Genomic DNA, 23367 nt, shown 5'->3' on the forward strand with positions numbered 1-23367 from the left:
AGAGGCAGAGGCAGAGGCAGAGGCAGAGGCAGAGGCAGAGGCAGAGGCAGGCAGATCTCTGTTAAATTGAGGCCAGCCTATTAGTGAGTTCCAGGATAGCCAGGGTTATATAGAGAGATCTCTATCTCAAAAAATTCATAATAACACTTACACCCACCTAGGAAAGGAAGCTGAGGGTAAAGTGAATTAATGTTTATGCTTTTTCAGCAGTGGGGTGCATGTTCTCTCAAGGAAGAACACAGGTTCTAGAACACCAGGTTAGCCCCTTTGTCCTTAAATTGTGATGGGTTCAGGGCTGTTCCAAGCAAGCTGTTTGTAGCATCAGGATACCAACCACTAAGTGAAAGCTTAGGAGCAACTTGCCCTTTCATCTCCCAGAATTTGCTTCTTAGAGGAACACACCTGCCAGGCCTTCTGCTATACTTTGTCCACAGCTTAGCTAAGAACCCAGTAACTTCTCTGCCACCATCTCTCTCCTAACCCTCCTCTCCCTCCGCTGAGATCTGGCGTGCCCCCCTTCGACCATCCCTCCCCTGTACACGCTCCCTCCTCACCTGGATGTTCCTCTTGATGATGTCCCTGGTCAGCTGAACCTTGCCTGTGCTAGGATCCACTCCAGCCAATGGCACCATGACTTCCCCAATGACGTCATCCCGAGAGAAGCGGTCAAAGCTGAGCACGAGGAAATGCAGCACCAGGTCCTGCAGCTGGCTGTATGGAATGCCGTAGAAGGTGAAGGTCTCATCAAACACGGGGTCCAGGGTCTTGCGCAGCACTCGGGTCTTCACTCGATGCCGCTTGTCAGGAAGAATGGTCATTTTGATGTAGGGGTCGGAGCCCTGGGTCTGGTCATCCATCACCGGCAGCCCATGCGCCTCTTGGATGGTCACCACCAGAGCTTTCTTGGGAAAGTTGTAGTCCACTGAGAAGGTAAGGGAGCCTAGCATCACGTCTTCCTCTGGTGAGGATGGGGAGGTGGGTTTGCTTTCTCCAGGGGTCAGGCTTGTCATGGGGCTCCTCAGTTCTTCCCCATAGTCTCTTTTGATGGGTAACTGGTCTATACAAGATGCAGGGCTAGGCCCTCTGGGATCCTTGTCGTGGCTCAGCAGGCCAGACTCCGCGTTTATCAACAGGTTCCCTCGTCCGCTTTCCCTGTGAGGGCCATCTTTGTCCCTTCGAACTTTGATGATTTTCTTCTTGTTGCTGAGGGTCTCTGGGTAGATGCTAATGCCTTTCAGCATGTGAATGAACTTGTATGGCGGGGTCTTGTGCTTCTTCTCTGCCTGCTGGTGGCAGCATGTCCACACAAAGACGGTCACGGAAACACACACCACCAGCACCGAGGCCCCAATGAGGCCAGCCGCTACTGGTGACACATCTGAAGGCAGAGACCAGAGTTAGGTCAAAACAGGACCTCCATTCCTGTCAAGAGCCTGCCTCTCCTGGGGCCACACTAATCCCCACGCCAGCGTCCACAGTGGGAGACCATCTGGGTTTTGGAGCTTTTCTGCTTACTGCCCAGGAGGTGACCCAAATCCTTGCCTTCCTGCTAAAGCCATAGAACACGTTTGTTTCATTATGTAACCCGGCTGTCCTGCACATTGCCATATTAGACCAGGTTGACCTCGATCACATAGAGATTGCCTGCCTCAGCCTCCCAAATACAAGCATTAAAGTCTGGCTCACCTAGTTTATGTACCTATGTAGTGTTGCATCTGATATTTTTTAAAAATTTAATATCACTGTAGATGTATGGGTGTTTTGTCTGCGTGTACATCTGTCTGTGTAGCCCGACAGAGCCTGGTGCCCATGGAGGGCAGAAGAAGGTGTCTGACAACTTGGAACTGATGTTATAGATGCTTGTAAGCCACCATGTGGATACTGGGAATTGAACCCCCCGGTTCTCTGGAAGAGCAGTCTTTGTTCTTAACCACAGAGTCATCTTGATAGTCCCTGATTCTTCTTTTTTAAAACCTTTACAGCACTCGCAGATTTGATTGCTCAGTTTGATTTGTGCTTGTCAGTAAGTGGAGTGTTTGAAGGTCCCCTTTTGCGTGGGAATCTGTTCACCTCAACCAGTACACACGGCATGAGCTGTGCGATAGGGTTCAGGGAGGCATTCCAGTACACCCAGCACAGACTTGAACAGTGGACTCTTGCTAACTGATTGGCAGCTGTGTGGGGAGAGGGTATGGTGTTGAATTTAGCTGGTCCTGGAAGGGTGACCGAATGGTCAGAATGGGCACGAAGATGGCAGAGTACTGGGCCACAATGAGGGCCTTGTGCCTGAAAACATGAGGGAGGCTGAGCCAGGAGGCTGCTGCAAGGCCAGGGCTAGCCTGACTCTAATGTCTCATCTAGCAAGCTTCAGGTCAGTCTAGATTACCATGAGACTCCACCTTTAAAAAGGCGGGGCAGGGGGTTGTGGGCTAGCTCAGCCAGTGATGGTGCTTGCCATCAGGTCCAAAGGCCTACATTCATCTTCAGAAATCACAAAGGAAACGACGGACTCCTCCTGTAAGTCTTCTGACCTCTGTACACTTAGCATGTGTATCTCACACAACACAGTGAATGAATAAATGTTGAAAATGGAAAATGGAAAAGAAAAAGAAGGAAAGAAAGAAGCTCTGGGTCTGCAGAACTATGCTTTTAAACTTGTTATAAAACCTCAGGTCCTAGGTCCTTAAAATACCAGTGTCCATATATGCTAGAGTCACACACACTTTTCAGCATTTTAAATAGGAAGAAAATGTCAAATGTTATTTTTTTTTTTTTTGCTTTCTTGTTTCTCTTTCTCTCTCCCTCCCTCCCTCTGTCCTTCCCTCCCTCCCTGTCTCTCTCTTACTTCCTGGAGACAGGGTCTCATTGTATAGCCTTGGCTGTCCTGGGACTCCACCTTGGCTGTCCTGGGACTCCATTTGTAGACCAGGCTGCCCTTGAACTCACAGTCATCTGGATGCCTGAGTGCTGAGATTAAAGGAATTTGACATATGCCCACGTCAAGTATAATTTTCTTCTAAAGCCCTCTTGGGGCATCTTATTGATGGCTTAGTTGAGTTCCAGGCTATGTAGCCAACTCAGAGCAGCCAACATGCTAGGCAGTCCACTGCTGGGCTAGATCCCTAGTGTTCACTGTTCTTTTAAAAAGCACAACCTTAGCAGGGTGCTGGTGGTGCACACCCTTAATCCCAGCACTCAGGAGGCAGAGGCAGATGAATCTCTGTGAGTTCCAGGCCAGCCTGGTCTACAGAGTGGGTTCCAGGACAGTCAGGGCTACACAGACAAACCCTGTCTCAGAAGAAAAAAAAAAAAAAAAGAGGCTGCATGCAATTAGGATTGTCTTTCCCCTAAAAGTTGATCTGCCTTGGGAGGCAGAGGCAGGTGGATTTCTGAGTTTGAGGCCAGTCTGGTCTACAGAGTGAGTGTCAGGACAGCCAGGGCTACACAGAGAAACCCTGTCTGGAAAAACAAAAACAAAACAAAACAAAAAGTTGATCTGCCTGACTTACGCTCATCGAAACTAAATGAGTTTTACTACTAAGGCCTATAGCTTCCCTCTTACATTTTAGGGGAAGAACTGGACATCTGAAGAACTAAGGAAATAAATACAACTCTAGCACATTCCAGGTTCTTCCTAAGTGCCCTCATCTGCAGGACTGATGGTCTCATGGGCCCAGGCTCACCCAGGAGAGAGGCATCTCCGGCCCCACGTAAACAAAACTCAGCACCTTCTTTGTTTTTCACCTGCTTACTACCCTGACCTGTGTTTGTTTGTTTGCTTTTCTTCATTCGATAAATGTAGTAGGAACAGAGCTGTCTTCCATCTCTGTCTCGGCTCCTCAGCTGACAAGAAGCAAACAGCTTTGGTCCAGTTTGTCCTGTTATGCCTACCTGCTCCAACATTGGCCACAGACATGGACCAGTGGACGAATGACTGTGTTTCTGAAACCACGAGCCAAAATAAACCTTTTATCAAAAACAAAGACTTGGTCCACTGTTTACTTCAATAGCCTACAGTTTAGAAACAAGGGTATGCAGGCACTATGATTGCAGATATCCAAGACAAATATAAAAACCCCTGAAGACTGAAAAGTCTGCCCACCTATAGGCAAGAACTTTAGCTGGGCAAAAATGACACATCAGGTGACCACAGGCTTGGGCCGATGTTGGGCTCGCTCTGGCTTACGTTGTAAACACACAGGCTACCTCTTGTAGGCAGCAGTGTAATTGAATCTGCATTGGGCATTCTGCACAGCACTGACAATAATGAAACGTTTCTATCCTGAGTTAGATACTTTAATGTGTACTTATTAGGCCCCTGGAAGGCATTATGGTAGTAGATTTTTTTATTACGAATCAAAGAACTCATTGAATAAATGAATAGGACCAATGTTGTCCTGGTTTATAATCAGGGCCCCTGAGAATTTAGAAATTTTCCTAGGACTACAGATTGGCTAATGCCATTGACAGGATTTAACTTCTGACCCTATTGCCACCAGAATCCAGACTCTGGATGGTATACACACACACACACACACACACACACACACACACACACACACTATACATAATTGGGATATTTGGGGGAAAAAAATACAAAAACCGGGTAAAAAAACCGGGTGAAGGTCCTTCCTGCCAAGATTGTTGAAGCTATGTGGGAATTCTTCCGAATTCCACATATACTTTTTAAAAACACACTTAAGGCTATGCACACATGAATAAAGAAATAAGATACAAAAATTTAAAGTGTACTGTTAACAATAGAAAGGCAGGCTAGGTGTGGTAACACAGGCCTTTGATCCCAGCACTTGGGAAGCAAAGGCAGGGGTATTTTTGTGAGTTCAAGACCAGCCCGTATACAAACTGAGTTCCAGGACAGTTAAGGCTGTTACACAGAGAAACCCTATATTGGGGGAAAAAAAGTAGAAAAGCAGAGTGCTAGAGACCCTATCAGATGAAAATTTAAAGAAACTAAAAAACTAAATAACTTTGTTGTTTGTTTGTTTTTTTTAGACAGGGTTTCTCTGGAACTCACTCTGTAGACCAGGCTGGCCTTGAACTCAGAAATATGCCTGCCTCTACCTCCCAAATGCTGGGATTAAAGGTGTGTGTCACCACTGCCCAGCAAAACTAGTTTACTTAATCATAAATACTTTAGGCATTTTCATGAAGAGGGTTTGGTTTGATATTCCTTTGTAGAACAGACCAGCACCAATCTGCACAGGCTCTGGGAAGAAGATACTGGACTCAAAAGAGTCAAGCCAGGGACAGTAGCACACAATTATAATCAAACATGCAAAGTTAAAGCTAGCCTGGGGGCTGCCGAGATAGCAAAGCGGTTAAGAGAACTGGACCCAGGTTCCACAGGCCCAAGGTTTAATTTCCAGCACCCACATGATGGCTAACAACCTCTGTAACTCCAATCCCAGGAGATCTGGTGGTTGTTTCTGGTTTCTGGGCTTGTACCTCCTGGTGTACAGGCATTCTTGCAGGCAAAACACCCATGTATATAAAGTAAAAATAAATATTTTTTCTAGACAGGATGTCATTACATAGCTCTGGCTGTCCTGGAACTCACTATGAAGACCAGGCCAGCCTTGAACTCACAGAGATTCCCCTGCCTCTCCCTTTGAGCAATGGGATTAAAGATGTGGGGCAGCCTTAACTCAGGCCAATGAATAAAATCTAAAGACAAATAAAAACCAATGTAAAAAGCCAGTATAAGTTTCATGGTGAGACCTTGTTACAAACAACAAGAGCCAGGCAGTGGTGGCACACACCTTTAATCCCAGCACTTGGGAGGCAGAGGCAGGCAGATTTCTGAGTTCGAGGCCAGCCTGGTCTACAGAGTGAGTTCCAGGACTGCTGGGGCTACACAGAGAAGCCCTGTCTCAAAAAACCAACCAATCAACCAACCAACCAACCAACCAACAACAAAAGCCTAAATAAATAAGTGAACAAATAAATAATAAAAGGGTTTTTCCCAGTAGAGATTGGACCATGTATTCTTGAAATTTTCTTTCTTTCTTTAAAAGAAGTTTCTAATGACTTGTTCTTACTGATATATGTTGGTGTTCTTCTGGCATGTGCATCTGTGTGAGGGTGTCAGATCCCCTAGAACTGGAGTTATAGACAGTTGTGAGCTGCTATATGGTTGCTGGGAATTGCACTCATGTTCTCTGGAAGAGCAGCCAGTGCTCTGAACTGCTGAGCCATCTCTCCAGCCTCCCTTTTTCTTTTCTTTCTTCCTTTTCTTTTTCTTTTGAAACTGGGTCTCACCCTGTAGCTCTGACTGGTCTTTAACTCAGAAGGATCTGCCTGCCTCTGCCTCCCCAGTGTGTCATAATACCCCGTCTATGAAATCCTTTCTAACTCAATATTTTGCCACTCAGTGAAAGCTGAGAACCAGTAAGAAATGAACAATTGCCGGGCAGTGGTGGTGCACACCTTTAATCCCAGCACTTGGGAAGCAGAGACAGATGGATTTCTAAATTCGAGGCCAGCCTGGTCTACAGAGTGAGTTCCAGGACAGCCAGGGCTACACGGAGAAACCCTGACTCAAAAAACTCAAAAAAAGAAAGAAAGAAGGAGAGAAAGAAAGAGAGAAATGAAAAGTCTTCACTTTGAAGTAATATAGGTAAGGAGAAAGGCTGTTATTAACAGGAGAAAGCATGATGCGAATGTTCATGCCTTATCCATACTCCCGTTTACCTTACATCACTCGGTAAGATAATTGCTTCTAGGGAGAAGTTCGGAGGCAAGAACCCCATCCTGCTTGTTCTGCAAACCTGAGTTTCTGACATTTAACAAAAGTTAAGTAAATCCACGTGTAAACAACTGCATGGTCAATCAGAAGGGCTCCAATATGAAGACATGGCTCTCCACTACTGGGAGAATACTGAGTTAGAAAGGATTTCATAGACGGGGTGTTATGACACACCGGGGAGGCAGAGGCAGGCAGATCCTTCTGAGTTAAAGACCAGTCAGAGCTACAGGGTGAGACCGGGTTTCATGTCAGCTTCCAGTCGGGAGCTTTCTGACAGATTGTTTGCTATTGTTTAGTGAGAGTGAACACTGACTGACTGAGAAGGGCACAGGAGAACCACCAAGGTAAACATCAGGACAGGCTTCCTGTCTCAAGTCTCCCAAATGCTGGAATTACAGGTGTGAGCTACCACACCTTGCAGATAGGTAAGTGTGTGCAATGTGTGCGATGGCATGTACATGAGGGGAGGGGATTTGAGGGGGGAAGGCAGAGGACAACATTCAGGAGTCCGTTCTCTCTTTCCACCAGGTGCTGGTCTCGGGTCTCTTAGCCAGAACTCAGCTCATCAATCAGGCTAAGCAGCAAGCGCTTCCCACCTGCTGAGCTACCTCGCAGGCCCAAGACAGGAATTTTTTGAGCATAATTTAAAAGGAAGTCTAAGAGCCAAGACTGGGAGACCTCTGCACAGTTCTTTGGCTCTACCATGTAGTATCACGGAGGGAACCTACTGCTACTTAGAAAGCGTCGATTGTTATTGAGACCACGAAGATAGGTGGAGAAGAGAAAGACAGGCAGTGTCATGGTTTTGGGGGACCAATAGGCTTCTTCAGGTGCTCACTCCATCCTCTACCCTACATTCACATTCATTTCAGTATTGTTCCCTCTGTCCCCAACACCTAAGACAGTGAACTAGAAACAGTAGATAATGAAATTCAAGGTCCTCTTGCTTGCTCTAACAAAAAACTTTGGTGAGAAACGGAAGTTGGAATTAATGACTGAAGTGAGTCATGTATGTATGTATGCATGTATGTACATATGTATTTTTTGTTTTTTTTTTGTTTTTTGTTTTTTTAAAGACACGTTCTTGCTGTGTAGCCCTGGCTCTCCCGGAACACACTCTGTAGACCAGGCTGGCCTTGAACTTACAGAGATCTTGCCACTGCCTGCCTAGTACTGGGATTCAAGGCATACACCAGCAGTGCCCAGCTCAGTGAGTGGGTTTTTTTTGTTTTTGTTTTTGTTTTTTTTTTTTGGTTTTTTGAGACAGGGTTTCTCTGTGTAGCCCTGGCTGTTCTAGAACTCACTCTGTAGACCAGGCTGGCCTCGAACTCAGAAATCCACCTGCCTCTGCCTCCCAAGTGCTGGGATTAAAGGCGTGCACCACCACTGTTTTAAGTACCTGTGGGGCTGGTGATGCAGCTCCATTGATAGAATGCTTACCCTCACTGCTCAAGACCAGAGTTTGATCTCCAGCTTTGTATGTAACTGTGTGCAGTGGCCCATGTTTGCAATTGTAGTGCCCAGAAGTAGAGGTGGGAGGATCAGGAATTCAAGGCCATCTTCAGCTACAGAGCAAGTTCTAGGTTAGCCTGGGTTACATGAGAACCTATCTCAAAACAAACAAGTTGGGGCTAGGGAGAGATGGCTCAGTGACTAGAAGTACTTATGCAAGCACAGCAATGTGAGTTTGAGTTCTGGAAACCCATGTAAAAGCTCGGTACACAGACCATGCATCTGTATGTCTAGCAGTCCTATGGGAAGATAGGAATCTCCAGAAATTCAAGGCCCAGCTAGCCTTCCATACACAGAAGAAAAATAACAAGTGAGTGCTTGGTGTGGTGGTGAACTCCTTTAATCTTAGCATTCAAAAGGCAAAGGAAGGAGGATCCCTGTGAGTTTGAGACTAATATGCTCTATAGAGCAAGCTCAGGGACAACCATAATTACATAGAGAGATACTGTCTCAAACAAGACAAAACAAATCAAAAACAAAAGCCATGAAGAAAGAAAAAAAAAGCAGCCAGGTATGGTGTTGCATGCCTTTAATCTCAGCATTTAGGAGGCAGAGGCAGATGGATCTCTGTGAGACTGAGGCCAGTCAAGTCTACAGATCCAGTTTCAGGCCAGCTGTAGTTACATGGTGAGAACTTGTCTCAAAAACCAAACCAAACCAAACCAAGCCAAACCAAACCAAACCAAACCAATCCAAACCAAACCAATCCAAACCAAACCAATCCAAACCAAAACTAAGTATAACAAGAAGATCATTTCTGAAAGAAGGTGAACAATACAGACTGACATCCGAGGTATCCAAGTTGTGTGTCCATGCACACAGAGTGAATGAATGACAAGCAATAAAGAAGAAAATCATTTATTTTCCTGATTGGTTGCTTTTTGTTTTTCAAGGTCATGTCTAATTGAATGTTGACCTGTGTATCCTCAGTCAAGTGCTGGGCTTAAAGGACTTTGTAACAAATGAAATTGTCAGAGTGGCAGTTCTCTCTGGGGCAATCTGTAAGAGCCTAGGGCTCTAGAGACACAGGAGATATCCCCAACTCCTTCAGCCTCTGCTGGAACCAGAATTTAAAATAAAATTAGACTATTTAATTTCTTTAAAAATAGGGCTGGAGAGATAGCTCAGTGGTTAAGAGTACTAACTGCTCTTCCAGAGGTCCTGAGTTCAATTCCCAGCAACCACATGGTAGCTCACAACCATCTGTAATGAGATCTGATGCCTTCTTCTGGTGTGTCTGAAGACAGTGACAGTATACTCATATACATAAAATAATTTCTTTAAAAATATAATAATTTGATTTTATTTACTATTTATTTTTTTCTTTTTCTTTTTTTTTAAAGATTAATTTATTATTTATTTATTATAAGTACACTGTAGCTGTCTTCAGACGCACCAGAAGAGGGCATCAGATCTCATTATAGGTGGTTGCAAGCCACCATGTGGTTGCTGGGATTTGAACTCATGACCTTCAGAAGAGCAATCGGTGCTCTTACCCGCTGAGCCATCTCACCAGTCCCCTATTTACTATTTATGAGACTATTCTAGATATAGGAGTGTTTTACCTGCTTGTATGCATGTGCACTGCCTGTGTGCCGGGTGCCTGTGAGACTCAGAAAGGGACACTGACTTCTCTGAGCTGGAGTTATGACCTTTGTGAACCTTCATGTGGGTTCTGGGAATTATCTTAGGACTTTTGTAAGACCAACAAGTGCTCCTAACTGTTGAGCTACCACGTTAGTTCCCTAAGTATTTTTGCTTGTTCGAAACAAGAGTGTCATGTAGCCCAGGCTGGCCTCAAAATGGCTATACAGCTAAAGCTGGCCTTGAATTTTTTGTTTTTTGTTTTTGTTTTAAATATTTTAAAAAAAACCATATTACTATGTGTGCATATGGTGTGTGTGTGTGTGTGTGCATGTTCTTGTGCATGTGTGTGTGTTAGTGTGCAACATGCCATGAGTGTATGGGTAAAGGTAGATTACAACTCTGTGGAGTCCTTGTTCTCCTTCCACCTTTATGTGGGCTCTAAGGCTAGAACTCAGTTTGTCAGTTTCGAGCCCAAGTGTTCTACATACTGACCCATTTTCCTGGCCCTGGCCTTTGAATTCTGAATGTTCTAAACTTTACCTTCCCAGTGCTAGGGTTGTAGTGGGATTCACCATGCCACGATCACTTTTTTACTTTGTTTTATTTTTTCAAGACAAGGTTTCACTCTATAGCCCATGCTGACTGGACTTACTTAGGCTTACTTTGAACTCATGACAATTCTACCTCAGTCTCCCAAGTGCTGGGGGGGAAAATGCCTTGAGCCACCATTCCTGGCTTCCTGTTTTTAGAGACCAGTCTTATGACCTTGTCTAGTCAGGTTTTGAACTCAGGAAGTAGCCTTAAAATGGCTTTGAACTCAGGAAGTAGCCTTAAGCTGGCCTTGAACTCAGGAGGTAAAGAAACCACAAGTCTAGGTCCTGTTTCATCCACTTTCAAAAGGTTTTAGAATTGCAATTAGAGAAAGGACTCTGCTGGAAAAAGAGAGTTTGAGAAGCAAAAGAATGTGAAGAAAATCCTGGGTTTTTCATGTGATTACAAAATGGATTTCAGGCCCTGCAGTGGTGGCACACACCTTTAATCCCAGCACTTGGGAGGCAGAGACAGGTGGATTTCTGAGTTTGAGGCCAGCCTGATCTACAGAGTGAGTTCCAGGACAGCCAGGACCACACAGAGAAACCTTGTCATGAAAAACAAAACAAAACAAAAAACAAACAAACAAAAAACCCCCAATCAAACAAAATGGATTTCAGTTTGGGGAATTCAAGACTTAAAGGACAGAGACAGAGAGCAAAGCTGAAGAAATACAATAAGATCCAGCCCTGAGGTCAGATGGGAACAAGGGCTGAGGGGTGTGAAGATCCATTGTCTGGATGCTTTCTCTGAGATCTGATGTCTTATTATGTTGAGAGAATACAGAACATTGGAACATTGGGTTCTGTTCAGTTCCAATTACTTGGGAGAGAGAAAAGCCATTTTTTTTTAAAGATAGCTTGTGTCTATACTCTAAAATCTGGAACATAATGCTCACACCTTGATTGTCTGTGGGATACATTCTCTTAAGGAATATGAAGGTTCTAGGTTTGCTGTGCAACAACTCTTAACTTGATTACTCCAATCGAAGGACAATTTTATTTTACTTATTTATATGGTCTGGAGCACAGCATGAGAAGTTTGCGCTCCTGGATCGTTATGGAGGAGTTCCCTAAGAGGCAACGACTTGGCCAAGCCTCACTAGCTTTCTTTCCCACCTATTTACCACAGCACTTTCTGCCCCAGGGAGTGTAAAAGTGCTCTCAGAGCGCAGAGGGCTAGGTCGTGGGCCAGCCGCTCCGAGATGACGTAATGCTTTCTGTGGTACACAAAGCGGCCTCCCCCGGGCTGGTCCTCTCCAGCCCCTCCCCCAGGCCAGGATTACCTCCCCTGCCAGCACCAGCGCGGGTGAGTCCCCTTTTTTGAAAAGCCAGACCAGGGAAACAGGGAACAAAGGCCCCGGAAGGGGCGCCTAGGCACTGCCAGGAGGTTCAGAAATAGACATCACGTCATCTCTCCGCCCGGCGGCGCCAAGCGCCATTTGGTAACACCGCGAAGGACTACACCATTACGGTGCAGAATGAAGCATGCAGGGCTAGCATTTTACCCCAGCCCTAGCAACCCTCTGACCGGCTTAAGGAGTGGCTTCATTTGTGCTCTCCACCCCCGCACCCTTCTTTCCCTGGAGGCCTCCGCCTCCCTTGGCTTCCAGCCATACAGCCCATAGTCTCCACGCTGCCATCTTGATGTCCCATCCCCCTAGCCACTTTCCTCTCCTGCAGCCCTCAGAAGTAGGAGGGGGAGGAAGGGGCACCGCCCTGCGTGCCCCTAGGGGGAGGGCTCGGCCTACCTCACCTCTCTTCCTCCAGAAGGGGCGGGGGGTGGGGGGAAGGGTTCACATCCTCCGCAAGCTTGCCATTTCTCACCTCCAGCCGTGCTGACAGTGCACCATCAAGGGTTTACCATCTAGGTTTTAGCATCTTGGACTTGCCTATCCTTGGTGGCACTCTGCCCTTGCCGGCGCTTGCAGCCCACAGTTGAAATTCAGAGGTTCTCCACAACCTTCCACTCATGACCTCAGGCCCTATTCTGGCTGGACTGGCAGTTAAAGGATCCCATTTGGACTTCACTCCCCGCCCATTCCTCAGCTATCTAGCATTGCAATGCCACTGATCGCCCCCAAATTAGTTTGTCAGGCTCTACTTACCAAAGCTGGGGCGTATATTTGTGATCTCAGCCATGTTGTAATCAGAGGCTGTTGATAGAAACACTTTTGCAGAGGTCAGACAACTTTGGGAATCTCGGTCAGTACCGAGGCCGCGGCTGTAGACCTCCAGATCAGGGGAGGGGAAGGTGCATGGCCGACTGCCCCTGCGACAGTACGATTCCTGGTTGCTAGCTGCGCTTTCCTCTTAGATGCTCCAGGGATGCTCTGAGCTAAGGATGCAGGTGCAGTCAGACTGGTCCTGATGAGAGATAGGCTCCGCCTCTTTCCGAAGGGCCCTCGGCAGAAGACTCCGCCTCTCCCCGAAAGATTCCGGAAGCTCTTCGAGAAAAGACCCCTCCCACTGCCGAGTTTTCCCGAGGATGAGTCTCCTCCCATTCACAGGCTGTGGGCGTTTGTGGCTAGAATTTCAAAGCCCAATAAGAAGTGTAGGTGTTGTGCTAGCTCAGTCGCACATTCCTGTGACTATAGCACTCGAGTGGGTGAGGAAGGAGAGTCAAGGACAGTTTTGGATAGGTCTCCAAACACAGAATGGCAGAAAGCTAGTCGCTTTAGCGTCTTCTGAAGCTGTAATTCTAGTTGTCTGGGTTTATATAGATAGAAGCTGAACCTTCTGGGTCCGAGGAGTTGAGAAAAGCAAAATTCTGTACTGTTTCAGTTTTTTTTTTTTTTTTTTTGGTTTTTTGAGACAGGGTTTCTCTGTGTAGCCCTGGAACTCACACTGTAGACAAGGCTGGCCTCGAACTCAGAAATCTGCCTGCCTCTGCCTCCCAAGTGCTGGGATTAAAGGCGTGAGCCACCACCGCCTGGCACTGTTTCAGTATTGATGGCCATTATTTTAGTGCACACCTGAAGCAGTGAAGGCATTTACGGAAATTTAAACTTGAGAAACGGACTAAAGATCAAACCTGGGCAGAAACAGAACGATCAAGAGTTTCAGGCCAGTCTGAGGTGTATAGCAAGAACCTATCTCAAAAAAGCAAAAACAATAATAAAGACCTAAAATCTGCTGGGCAGTGGTGGTGCATGCTTTTAAACCCAGACTCTGGAGTATAAAACACCAGAAAATATCCAAAAAACATGAATGCATTTTTCAACATTATGGCCCAGGCTCTTTACTGGGCACTGGGTCAATACATTAGAAAGTAGAATTGGAATAACAGATAGCCGACTCCTTTTGATATCTGGGTATTTTTGTGAGCTCATCTGTCCTGCAGGGCCAGAATCTGCAAACTGAAAAAAGTGATGAAAATATTCATTGGTCCACAGGGTTTATTGTGGTGACCAAATCACCTAGTATAAGAACATTTTGCGGGCTGGACAGTGGTGGCACACGCCTTTAATCCCAGCACTTGGGAGGCAGGGGCAGGCGGATCTCTGAGTTCGAGGCCAGCCTGGTCTACAGAGTTGAGTTTCAGGACAGCCAGGGATACAGAGAGAAACCCTGTCTCAAAATCCCCCGATCCCCTTAAAAAAAAAAAAAAGAACAACATTTTGCGGGCTGGAGAGAGAGCTCAGCGGTTAGGAGCACTGACTACTCCTGAGTTCAATTCCCAGTAGCCACATGGGGGCTCACAACCATCTGTACTGGGATATGATGTCCTCTTCTGGTGTGTCTGAAGACAGTAACAGTGTGCTGATATACATAAAATAAGTATATCTTAAAAAAACATTTTGCAAAATAAAGACTATTATGCAGATATGAATAACTGTTAAACCTTGAGTTCAAAACTGGCTTCGACCTCAGCTATATAAAGCATCTCTCTGAATTTTAGAAATTCTCCTTCTCTTCCTATGTTCTGAGTATTTTTTTTTTTTTTTTTGGTTTTTTGAGACAGGGTTTCTCTGTGTAGCCCTGGCTGTCCTGGAACTCACTCTGTAGACCAGGCTGGCCTCGAATTTAGAAATCCGCCTGCCTCTGCCTCCCAAGTGCTGGGATCAAAGGCGTGCGCCACCACCGCCAGGCATTCCGAGTATTTTGTGGGGAGGGTGATTAGTTGTCAACTTAAACTATGGAAACTATTCCCCATCCCCAGGTTTTGAGTTGGGTAGATAACTAGAGAAGAGAAGGAATTCTCCAGCCCCTCTCTCCTTGCCTTCCTCCCACCTTCCCTTTCTTTCAATTCTTTTTTTCTTCTTTTTCGAGACAAGGTTTGTGTGTGTGGCTCTGGCTGCCCTATAGCTCGTCCTGTAGACCAGCCTGGCCTCGAAATCAGAGATCCATCTACCTCTTCCTCATCCATCTCTTTGTCACGTGTTACTTTTTTTCCAAGAACTGACTTATCAGGGCAGTGGCTTCAGCAGGCCCTAAGATAAGATGGCGCCTGACGTTTGGCGCATGCTCCTTGACGTGCAGGTCCCGCGCCTCGGGGGCGCGCACGTCAGCCGGTGCCGTTGCGTTACTTCCGCTGGTGCAGAAGCTGAGTTTCCGCGGGATCGAACCGGCCTCTCAGGGTATTTGGTAGTGTGTGGTGGGGCGGGAAGAAGCACAGTAAACGTGGGAGTCCCGGGCGGAGGCTGCCCAGGATGAGGGGCGTCTGCTCCGAGGCTGGGTGCCCGGTGCGTGAGGGGAATCGGGCGGCAGGGGGGTGCGTGGTGGTGCGGACCTGGGCTAGTGTTGAGCGCTGAGGTGGAGAGCGGAGCTAGGACTCGGACTGCTGTGAAAGGCTTGTTCAGGAGGGCTCTGGGGACTGCTCGCTCGATGGCGTGTATTCACTCCTGGTCAACCTTCCCTGAAGCTTTGAAGCGTTTGGAGCGATCCTTGCACAGTTCTGACCGAACAGACTGGCTGCTCTCCTCTCCCGGCTGCTCTCCTCTCCCGGCTTCTCTCCTCTCCCAGCTTCTCATCTGCTTCCTTCTCCGTGAACCTTATGAAGTCATCTGTGAAATAAGGAACCCCCTAGGTTATCCCCACTCGCCGACAGGATCAACGAATCTTCTCTTGGTTATTGAGCTTCACAAAGATGAGAACCTGGGCTCTTAGGGGGAGGGGCCTCCCTTTAATGTCTAGAGGACATGAATTGCGGAGGCTTAGGAGTAGCTGTATAGAATCAAACTCTGAGTAAGTTTTCTCTGGTACTGTTGAGTGGCCTTTCAGGCGTGAAGGTTGCCAATGAGGCTTATTCTGGTCTTGGACCTATTTATGAAAGTAAGGGTTTCCAGCATAGAAGAATGCAACTAGGGGCTGGGGATGAAATCAGGTAGAATGCTTGCCTTACATGCATAAAACTCTGGGTTCCTAACTCTAAATGAGACGTGCTGCAACACCAGTCAGTGGAAGTAGCGGGATCACAACCACATGATTATCCTGAGATACACAGCAAGTTGGAATCCACCCTCCAGTACCTATGAAAAAGCTACCCGTTTGCTCCAAATGCAGCATAGCTTTGTTTTGGCCCACTTTCATTCATTCATCTCTTCAGGAAAGAGTACTGAGTGTCAGCCAGTTACTGGAGAAACCACTGACTTCATAGGTCTTGAAGACAAAGATACTAGAAAAGTGATATGCAATACTATAAGATTTACCTTTTTTTAAGAAAAATATTTATTTATTTTATGTATATGAGTGCACTGTAGCTGTACAGATGGTTGTGAGCCTCCAGGTGGTTGCTGGAAATTGAATTTTTGGACCTCTGCTCGCTCCTCGCCCAGTTCACTCAGTCCCTGTTCCTGTTCGTTCGGGCCCAAAGATTTATTTATTATTATAAATAGGTACACCGTAGCTGTCTTCAGACACAACAGAAGGGGGCATCCTATCCCATTACAGATGGTTGAGTCACCATGTGGTTGCTGGGATTTGAACTAAGGACCTTTTGGATAGCAGTCAGTGCTCTTACCTGCTGAGCCATCTCTCCAGTCCAAGATCTACCTTTTTACTTTTGATTACCTGTCTCTGTGTGTGTGGGTATGTGAATGTGAGTGCAGATGGCCAGTTCTAGGCCAGTCTGGCTTTGAACTCCCGGGGGATCCACTTGCCACTTCCTAGGCTGGGAAGAGGCCTGTACCACCACATGAAGTCTGAGGTAACAGACGCTTAAGAGATTAAGATATCGCTTAGTCAAGGTAGCATACTGTTCAGTGTGGAATTTGAGTTGAGCTACTGTAATGAATTTCTTATCTTCTGCTAAAAGTCCTAGGCGTTTGGTGTGAAATAGCCATGCTCATGATTAAATTTGGGGAGCATAAAGTGGTAAGTGAATCGAGCCAGTGTCATTACTGTTAACTGCCACTGAGATGAGAAGGACTTGCCTCTTGTGCTTTTAGGATGGGACAGACGTGGGACTTGTAAAATGTTGCCCTGTAAGAAGAGGAGGACCTCAGTGGCCGAGTCTGTGGGGCAGCAAGATGGCCAGGAGGGTGATGACCTGGACCTAGAGGCAGCTGCGAATCCAGACACAGACCAGCTCCCAGACTTTGGGTCAGAAGCACTGTCCTGGGTTCAGGGTCAGGACAGTGCAGTGTGCCCTGAAGCCCACTCCATGCAGGACGGGGACAATCAGCTTGGTGCGGACGGTCCATCTCTAAGCTCTAAGATGATCACCCAGCATGTGAACTTAGCAGTTTTGGAAGATGATGATGTAGCCATGTCTCAGGAAATCCCCCTTCCTTCCTTGGAGTCCTCTCATTCCCTTCCTGTGCACACGGATAAAGGAAGACTCCAGGCCTCTGCCTCCAGGAAAGGGAAGAAAATTGTCTTCATGCCTGGGCAGGTTACCAGGGAAGACCAAGAGGATCACCTTGTCCTCCCAGAGGAGCCTCCTTTGGGAGAGCCTGCTGAAGAAACCAAGACAGAAGGAGGTAAGGGTGGAAGGTCTGGGTTGCCTTTTCTTTTCCTGTTTAGGTTGAACATCTCTGATCTGAGGATCTAAATTCCAAAATGCGCTATGCTTTTGTTTGGCATACTAACAGGATGCTGTAAGTCTAAAATCCCACACCTGACCTCTTGTGGGGAGTTATGTCCAAACTGCACGGTATCACAGAAGTATCATATAGGACTGTCGTCAGCCTACACAAGTGCTGTGTATGAGAAGTAAATAAATTGCAGGTTTAAGCTTAGACCTTATCTCTAATAAATCTCATGAATACACATGTTCTTGTTGGACCCAAGCATTTCAGATAGGGCACAGGCAGGTAACCTTTGTGTCACTTAGTTGTGTTGTTTTGATGTTTTTTGAGACAGGGGTTCTCTGTGTAGCCCTGGCTGTGCTGGAACTCTATGGAGACCAGCCTGGCCCTGAACTCACAGAGTTCTGCCTGCCTGTGCCTCCTGAGTCCTGGGACTAAAGGCATGGGCCCCTATCACCTGGCTTGTGTTTGCTTTCTCTAAGGGGAAACTGCTGTGGTTTGGACTTAGAATTGTGAACCTTACAAGTGGGTTGAGAATTTCCTTTCCTCTCCAATTCTCTGCATTCTCTTTGACCTACCCCCTCCCCATTAAAAAAAGTGTATTTATGTGGGTATTTCACTTGCATGTATATATGTGCACTGTGTGTGTACCTGGTGACTGTGGAGCCAGAGCGGAATGTCAGAACCCCTGGCACTTACATTACGAATGCTTGTGAGCCACCATGTATGGTGCTGGGAACCAAACCTGGGTTCTCTACAAGAGCAACGATTGCTGTTAATTATTGAGCTGTCTCTCTAGCCTTTTCTTCCCCTTTTGCTTTTAGGCTTTATCCTACATATTTAGAGAGGCGGACTGTACACTTTCTTAGTTCTGTATTCGTGAAGTGGGCCTCTTGGGATGAGGGCAGTAGTTTAGAGGAAGACGTGTGGACATCGAGAAAGACTTTCCAGAGACAAAGAACACTTTGGGCTGAGGACACTGAAGATTGCAGTCTGACCGAGTGGTGCCTTGGACACCTGGGCTAGAAACAACTTTCGGACAGACACATAGACAGAATAGGTGGTGACATAGTAGCTTGGAAGAAGTAGGGAAAGGTGACTTGGGAGTGGCAGGTTAGGTTTCAGTTGCGAAGAACGTTAATTTGGATACTTAGGCATTGTAGTTTTTCCAGTAGGTTAATGGATAACAATATCTCTTGCTTGTTTGTGTGTACTGATGCACATGGCTTGTACAAATGTGGCATGGGCTCTCAGCCACATCTTCAGCCTCCTGTTGTTTTTATCCTCTTTTTTTTAATTTTTCCTTTGGTTTTTAGAGATAAGGTTTTCCACTGTAGCTCAGGTTGGTCTGGAATTCACTTCATAGCCCTGCCTGTTCCTCAACAAATGGCTCTTGCCTCTCCACCTTCGGAGTGCTAAAATTATGGTAATTACATAGCATGCTACCATGCCTGAAGGATGATTTTTAATTTTTAAATATTTTCCAAAAATGTACATACTTAATTTTTTGTTTTCTTTGTTTTTTTGTTTTTTTTTTTTTTTTTTTTTTGTTTGGGTTTTTTGTTTTGTTTTTTCAAGACAGGGTTTCTCTGTGTAGACCTGACTGTTCTGGAACTCACGCCATAGACCAGGCTGGCCTTGAACTCAGAAATGTGCCTGCCTCTGCCTCCCAAGTTCTGGGATTAAAGGCGTGCGCCACCACTGCCCTGTTTTCTATATGTGACTTTGAAGCCAGAGTATACACTCTGTCAGAAGTCAAGGGGTGGGTTGTGTGAGTTGTAGGTCAACTGTAGGGGACTCATGCTTTACATTTTCATGGCTCTGGATTTGACCTTCAGTGGTATGTGTGATCACTCATAATCCTAACTACTCAAAATACTTAATTAAAATTAAGAGTATAGTATTTTTATTTTTCTCTGTTTTTAAATTATGTTTTAATTTATTCTGTTTGTGCATGTGTGTGTAGTGGGGCATGTGTGGCTGAGTGTGTACTGTGGTTTTAATGTGGGGATCAGAGGGCAACTTTGGGGGTCAGTCTCTCTTCTTCATCGTATGGGTTTCTGGTGTCCAACTCAAGTCTTAAGTGTTGGTGGCAGGAACTATCTCAATCCTTCCTTTAAAAAATAGAACAACCACACAGCAAGACCCTGTCTCAAAGCCAAACCATGCAAGGATGGTCTTGAACTTTTGATCCTCTCATATGTTGAGGTACATAGGCTTATACTTTGGAGCTGGCACAATCTCTCAGCTCCCTCCATCTACTATACAGAAGCCAGAAGATGGCAGCATTTCCCCTAAACTTGAGTTATAGAAGCTGTGAGGGGCCATGTCCCTGCCTCTCTGAGTTTTGCTGGAGCTACTGATCTCTTTCACTATAGAGTTCTTACTGACCTGGAACTTCCTGTGTGGACCAAGTTGAACTCAAACTCAGAGAGATCAAACTCAGAGAGATCTCTAGCCTCTGCCTGCTGAGATCTGGGATTAAAAAGTGTCCTGCTATTGTGCCCAACCCTGTTTTCAAGTAGTTTTTGTGACTGAGTATCACTTTAGCCCAGACTGGCCTCCCACCTTAGTTCCCAAGTACAGAAATTGCAAGTGTGAGCTACCACACTTGGCTCAACATTTTTTTTACTAGTTGGGAAAACAGCATCATACTGATTGTAGAAAGATTGAAGAAATACAGAAAAGTTACATAATTTATGAAAGTATCAGCATTTCACTATGGTTGCTACATTGTTAAACTGTGCTTGTAGACTCTTAGTCCTTCCTCAGCATTGTCAAGGCAGTCCCAGGACTCCAGGGTTCCAGGGAATGTCCCACCTCAGGCCTCCTGGAGTAGCTGGAAGTTGCAGGTAGTTGTGAGCTTGTCCATCTGGGTGCTGCTCAAAACTGAGATCAGAACTGAGGTCTGTTGGAACATTAATAATTGCTGTCAGTCACTTTCCGAGTCTCTTCCTATCACTTTGTTTGTTAAGTAGTTCTGGGGGTTGAATTCAGAGCTTTCCTTTTGTGTGGTGAGCAAACACTCTAACTCCACCTACATCTCCAGTGGTCCCCAAACAGACAGAATTAGGAAGACTTGAGGAGAAAGGAAGAGGAGACCGAAAAGAGAAGGGCAATAGAATGTTTTTGTAGTAAGCACCAAGCCTGGCTTAGTCTCCAGCAGTCTGTTGATTGCAGTGCTGAGGCTCTGGCTTCAGGCTGAGTGGGCTCTGGCCAAGCTCTGACCTAGGGACAGCCCAGCTCTGCATTCTCCTCCTCTTTCAGTAGCTCGCGTTTTTGGTTTTACTTTTATTTAAATTTTAGTTGCCTTTTAAAAAGATGTATTTTATTTTCTATGTCTGAGTGTTTTGTATGTTTGTCTGTGTACCCATGTTCATGCCTGGTGCTAATAGAGGTCAGAAGAGGGTGTCAGATCCCCTAAAACTGGACCACCATGTGAACTGAACATGGGTCCTGTGGAAGAACAGAAATGTGCTATTAACTGCTGAGCCATGTTCTCTTTAGTTAAATAAATATTTATTTAATGTGTGTGGGTGTTTTGTCTGCATGTATGTCTGTATCACATATGTGCTTGGTACCCATGGAAAACAGAAGAGCATGTCAGATGCCCTGGAACTGGACTGTCAGATACGCTGTGAGCTTTCATGTGGGTGCTGGGAATCAAACCTGGGTCCTGTGGAAAAGCAGCCAGTACTAAGCATCTCTCCAGCCTCCTGACTAGGCTATTTATAAAGAAAGGGAAGTATGGAGGTCTCCGGAGACTTCCTGGAGGAGAGTTAAGTTAGATAGCAATGTGACTTAGTGGGATGAAGAAAATTGCAAAGGAACTTTGTATAGCATATGAAAAGGATTTTGTGATGCAAAGGAAGGAAGAGACAGAGCGAAGGAGAGAAATTAGCGAATATAAATCAATTTAAAAAGAAGTATGTACTCAGTGGTTAATGAGTACATACTACTTTATTCAGAGGACTGAAGTTATTTTTCATTGTGTACAAGCACCTGAATTGCAGCTGTGGGGCAGTTCCAGTACCTCTGGATCTGATGTAGTTGAGTGGACTGCATGCCTAGCGTTGATGTCAAGTTCTGAGTTCAACCTCAGCTTGGCATAGACTGGGTATGGTGGAGAACACCTGTAATGTCAGCACTTAGGAGGCAGGGGTAGGCATCAGGAGTTCTAGTGCATCCCTGGCTGCTGAGGCCAGCTGAACATGAGACTCTGTCTTCTAAAACTAAATTAAACTTGTAGGATAATTTGAAGTAGTTCCAGATGTTTCAGGTGCCACAAGTCCTAGTGGACGAAGCTTTGCTGTCAGCCTGGCATTGTATACTTTGAAGAGCAAGGTTTATATGGATTTAAAGGTTCTGGCATGTATGTTTAAAAGATTGTAAGGTGAGTATGGTGGTATTTGCCTGTAATCTAGGCCCTCGGGAAGGTGAGATAGGAGGATGGCTGAAAGTTAGAGGCCAGTCAGGGCTACATTGCAAGACTGTCTCAAAAAAAAAGGCAAGGTGTCTGCCTGTGGTGACTCCATGCCTGTAATCCTGCCGCTTGGGGGATGGGATTCAAGGTTGTCTTTGGCTACATAGTGATTTTGAGGTCAGCCTGGGTTACATGAGTCCTGCTTTTGGGAAAAAAAAAATAGAGAGTGCGGGGGCATGGTGGCATACTTCTTTAATCCCAGCACTTGGGAGGTGTGAATTCAAAGCTAGTCTAGACTACGTAGTACATTTCAGGACAGGCAGGGCTATGTATATTTATTCATTTACTTTGTAAAATTAAACTACAGGATCAGGAATGTTTGTTTTGCTTTTATTTTTGAGACCTAGCCTTGCTATGTAGCCCAAAACTTAAACTCACTATCCTGCCTCAGCCTCCACAGTGCTAGGATTACAGATGTCTGCCAGTGTGCCTTAGACATTTTTTTCTTTTTACAAATTAAAAAAGAAAAAGTATGTGTCTTTATTAGGGTTTCTATTGCTGTGAAAAGACACCATGAACAAGGCAGCTCTTATAAAAGAAAGTATTTAATTGGGGGCTTGCTTACAGTTTCAGAGGGTTAGTTCATATGGTGAGGTGTGGCAGCCTGGTTTGGTAGCTGTATCTGAAAACTCTATACGTGATCCACAGGCAGCAGGCAGAGAGCCACTGGGTGTGGCATGGGCTTTTATGAAACCTCAGAGCCCACCCCAGTGACACTCTGCCTCCAAGGATTCCACACCCACTCCCACAAGGCCTGATCCTTCAAATCTTTTTCAAATGGTTTACCAGTTAGGGACTAAGCGTGTGTATGGGGTTCATTCTCCTTCAAGCTACCACAGTGTTTGTACACCATATGCATGCCTTATGCCCGTAGAGGTTAGAAGAGGTCCCCTGGAACTGGAGGTACAGGTGGTTATAGCTGCAATATGGGTGCTGGGAATTGAACTTGGGACCTTTACAATAACAGCTGGTGTTCTTAACCTCTGAATTACTTCTCTGGTCCCTACTTTGGATATTTTATATCATTTATAGTTGGTGAAATGTAGTGTTAATGGTCAGTTCTAACTGTCCCTTTGTCCTCTTGCACCCTCTACCCTATATTCTGATTTTTGTTTTCTTGATGCTGTGAACTGAACCCAGAGGTGTTATATGTACTAGGCTGACACTCTGCCATTGAACTAAATCTTCAACCCATGGTCAGATTTTCTTAGGAAAAAAGAGTTCAAAGCATATTTGAATAGAAAGTTTCATAGCAGTTAAGTATGATTCATTCTGTGAACTAGAGATGAAAAATTTGGATCTGAGTTTCCTTTTTTCCCCTATTTATTTATTTATTTATTTATTATTAGATATTTTCTTTTTTTTTAAAGATTTATTTTATTTTATTTTATGTGTATGAGTACACTATAGCTGTACAGATGGTTGTGAGCTATCATGTAGTGGCTGCTGGGAATTGAA

The 23367-nt window shown here is 45.6% G+C and overlaps 2 protein-coding genes and 1 long non-coding RNA gene across 14 annotated transcripts in view; 2 read left to right on the forward strand and 1 right to left on the reverse strand.

Moving 5' to 3' along the window:
* The window catches only part of Syt11 (synaptotagmin 11), a 29356-nt gene extending 16493 nt beyond the window's left edge, over nucleotides 1-12863 (reverse strand). The window contains exons 1-2 of one of the 2 annotated variants that reach the window (XM_031374433.1): nucleotides 12564-12863; nucleotides 555-1378 (exon numbers count right to left, since the gene is read on the reverse strand). In XM_031374433.1, the coding sequence (XP_031230293.1) occupies nucleotides 555-1378; nucleotides 12564-12597 (858 nt within the window). In that variant the 5' untranslated portion in view covers nucleotides 12598-12863. The remainder of the gene's footprint in view (nucleotides 1-554; nucleotides 1379-12563) is intronic. The other variant, XM_031374431.1, reaches the window with a different exon arrangement.
* LOC116093146 lies at nucleotides 7079-7441 on the forward strand. Its single transcript, XR_004119640.1, has 2 exons — nucleotides 7079-7191; nucleotides 7295-7441. It is a non-coding gene; the product is annotated as an uncharacterized LOC116093146 (long non-coding RNA).
* The window catches only part of LOC116093143 (GON-4-like protein), a 79618-nt gene continuing 67928 nt past the window's right edge, over nucleotides 11678-23367 (forward strand). For 5 of the 11 annotated variants that reach the window (XM_031374418.1, XM_031374425.1, XM_031374427.1 and 2 more), the window contains exons 1-2: nucleotides 14963-15035; nucleotides 16845-17378. In XM_031374418.1, coding sequence (XP_031230278.1) covers nucleotides 16871-17378 — 508 coding nt within the window. In that variant the 5' untranslated portion in view covers nucleotides 14963-15035; nucleotides 16845-16870. Of the gene's footprint in view, nucleotides 11765-14962; nucleotides 15141-16844; nucleotides 17379-23367 lie in introns of those variants that run through there. The other 6 variants (XM_031374426.1, XM_031374424.1, XM_031374429.1 and 3 more) reach the window with 4 other exon arrangements.

The sequence above is a fragment of the Mastomys coucha genome, unplaced genomic scaffold, assembly GCF_008632895.1.
Source record: "Mastomys coucha isolate ucsf_1 unplaced genomic scaffold, UCSF_Mcou_1 pScaffold16, whole genome shotgun sequence".
NCBI lineage: Eukaryota > Metazoa > Chordata > Mammalia > Rodentia > Muridae > Mastomys > Mastomys coucha.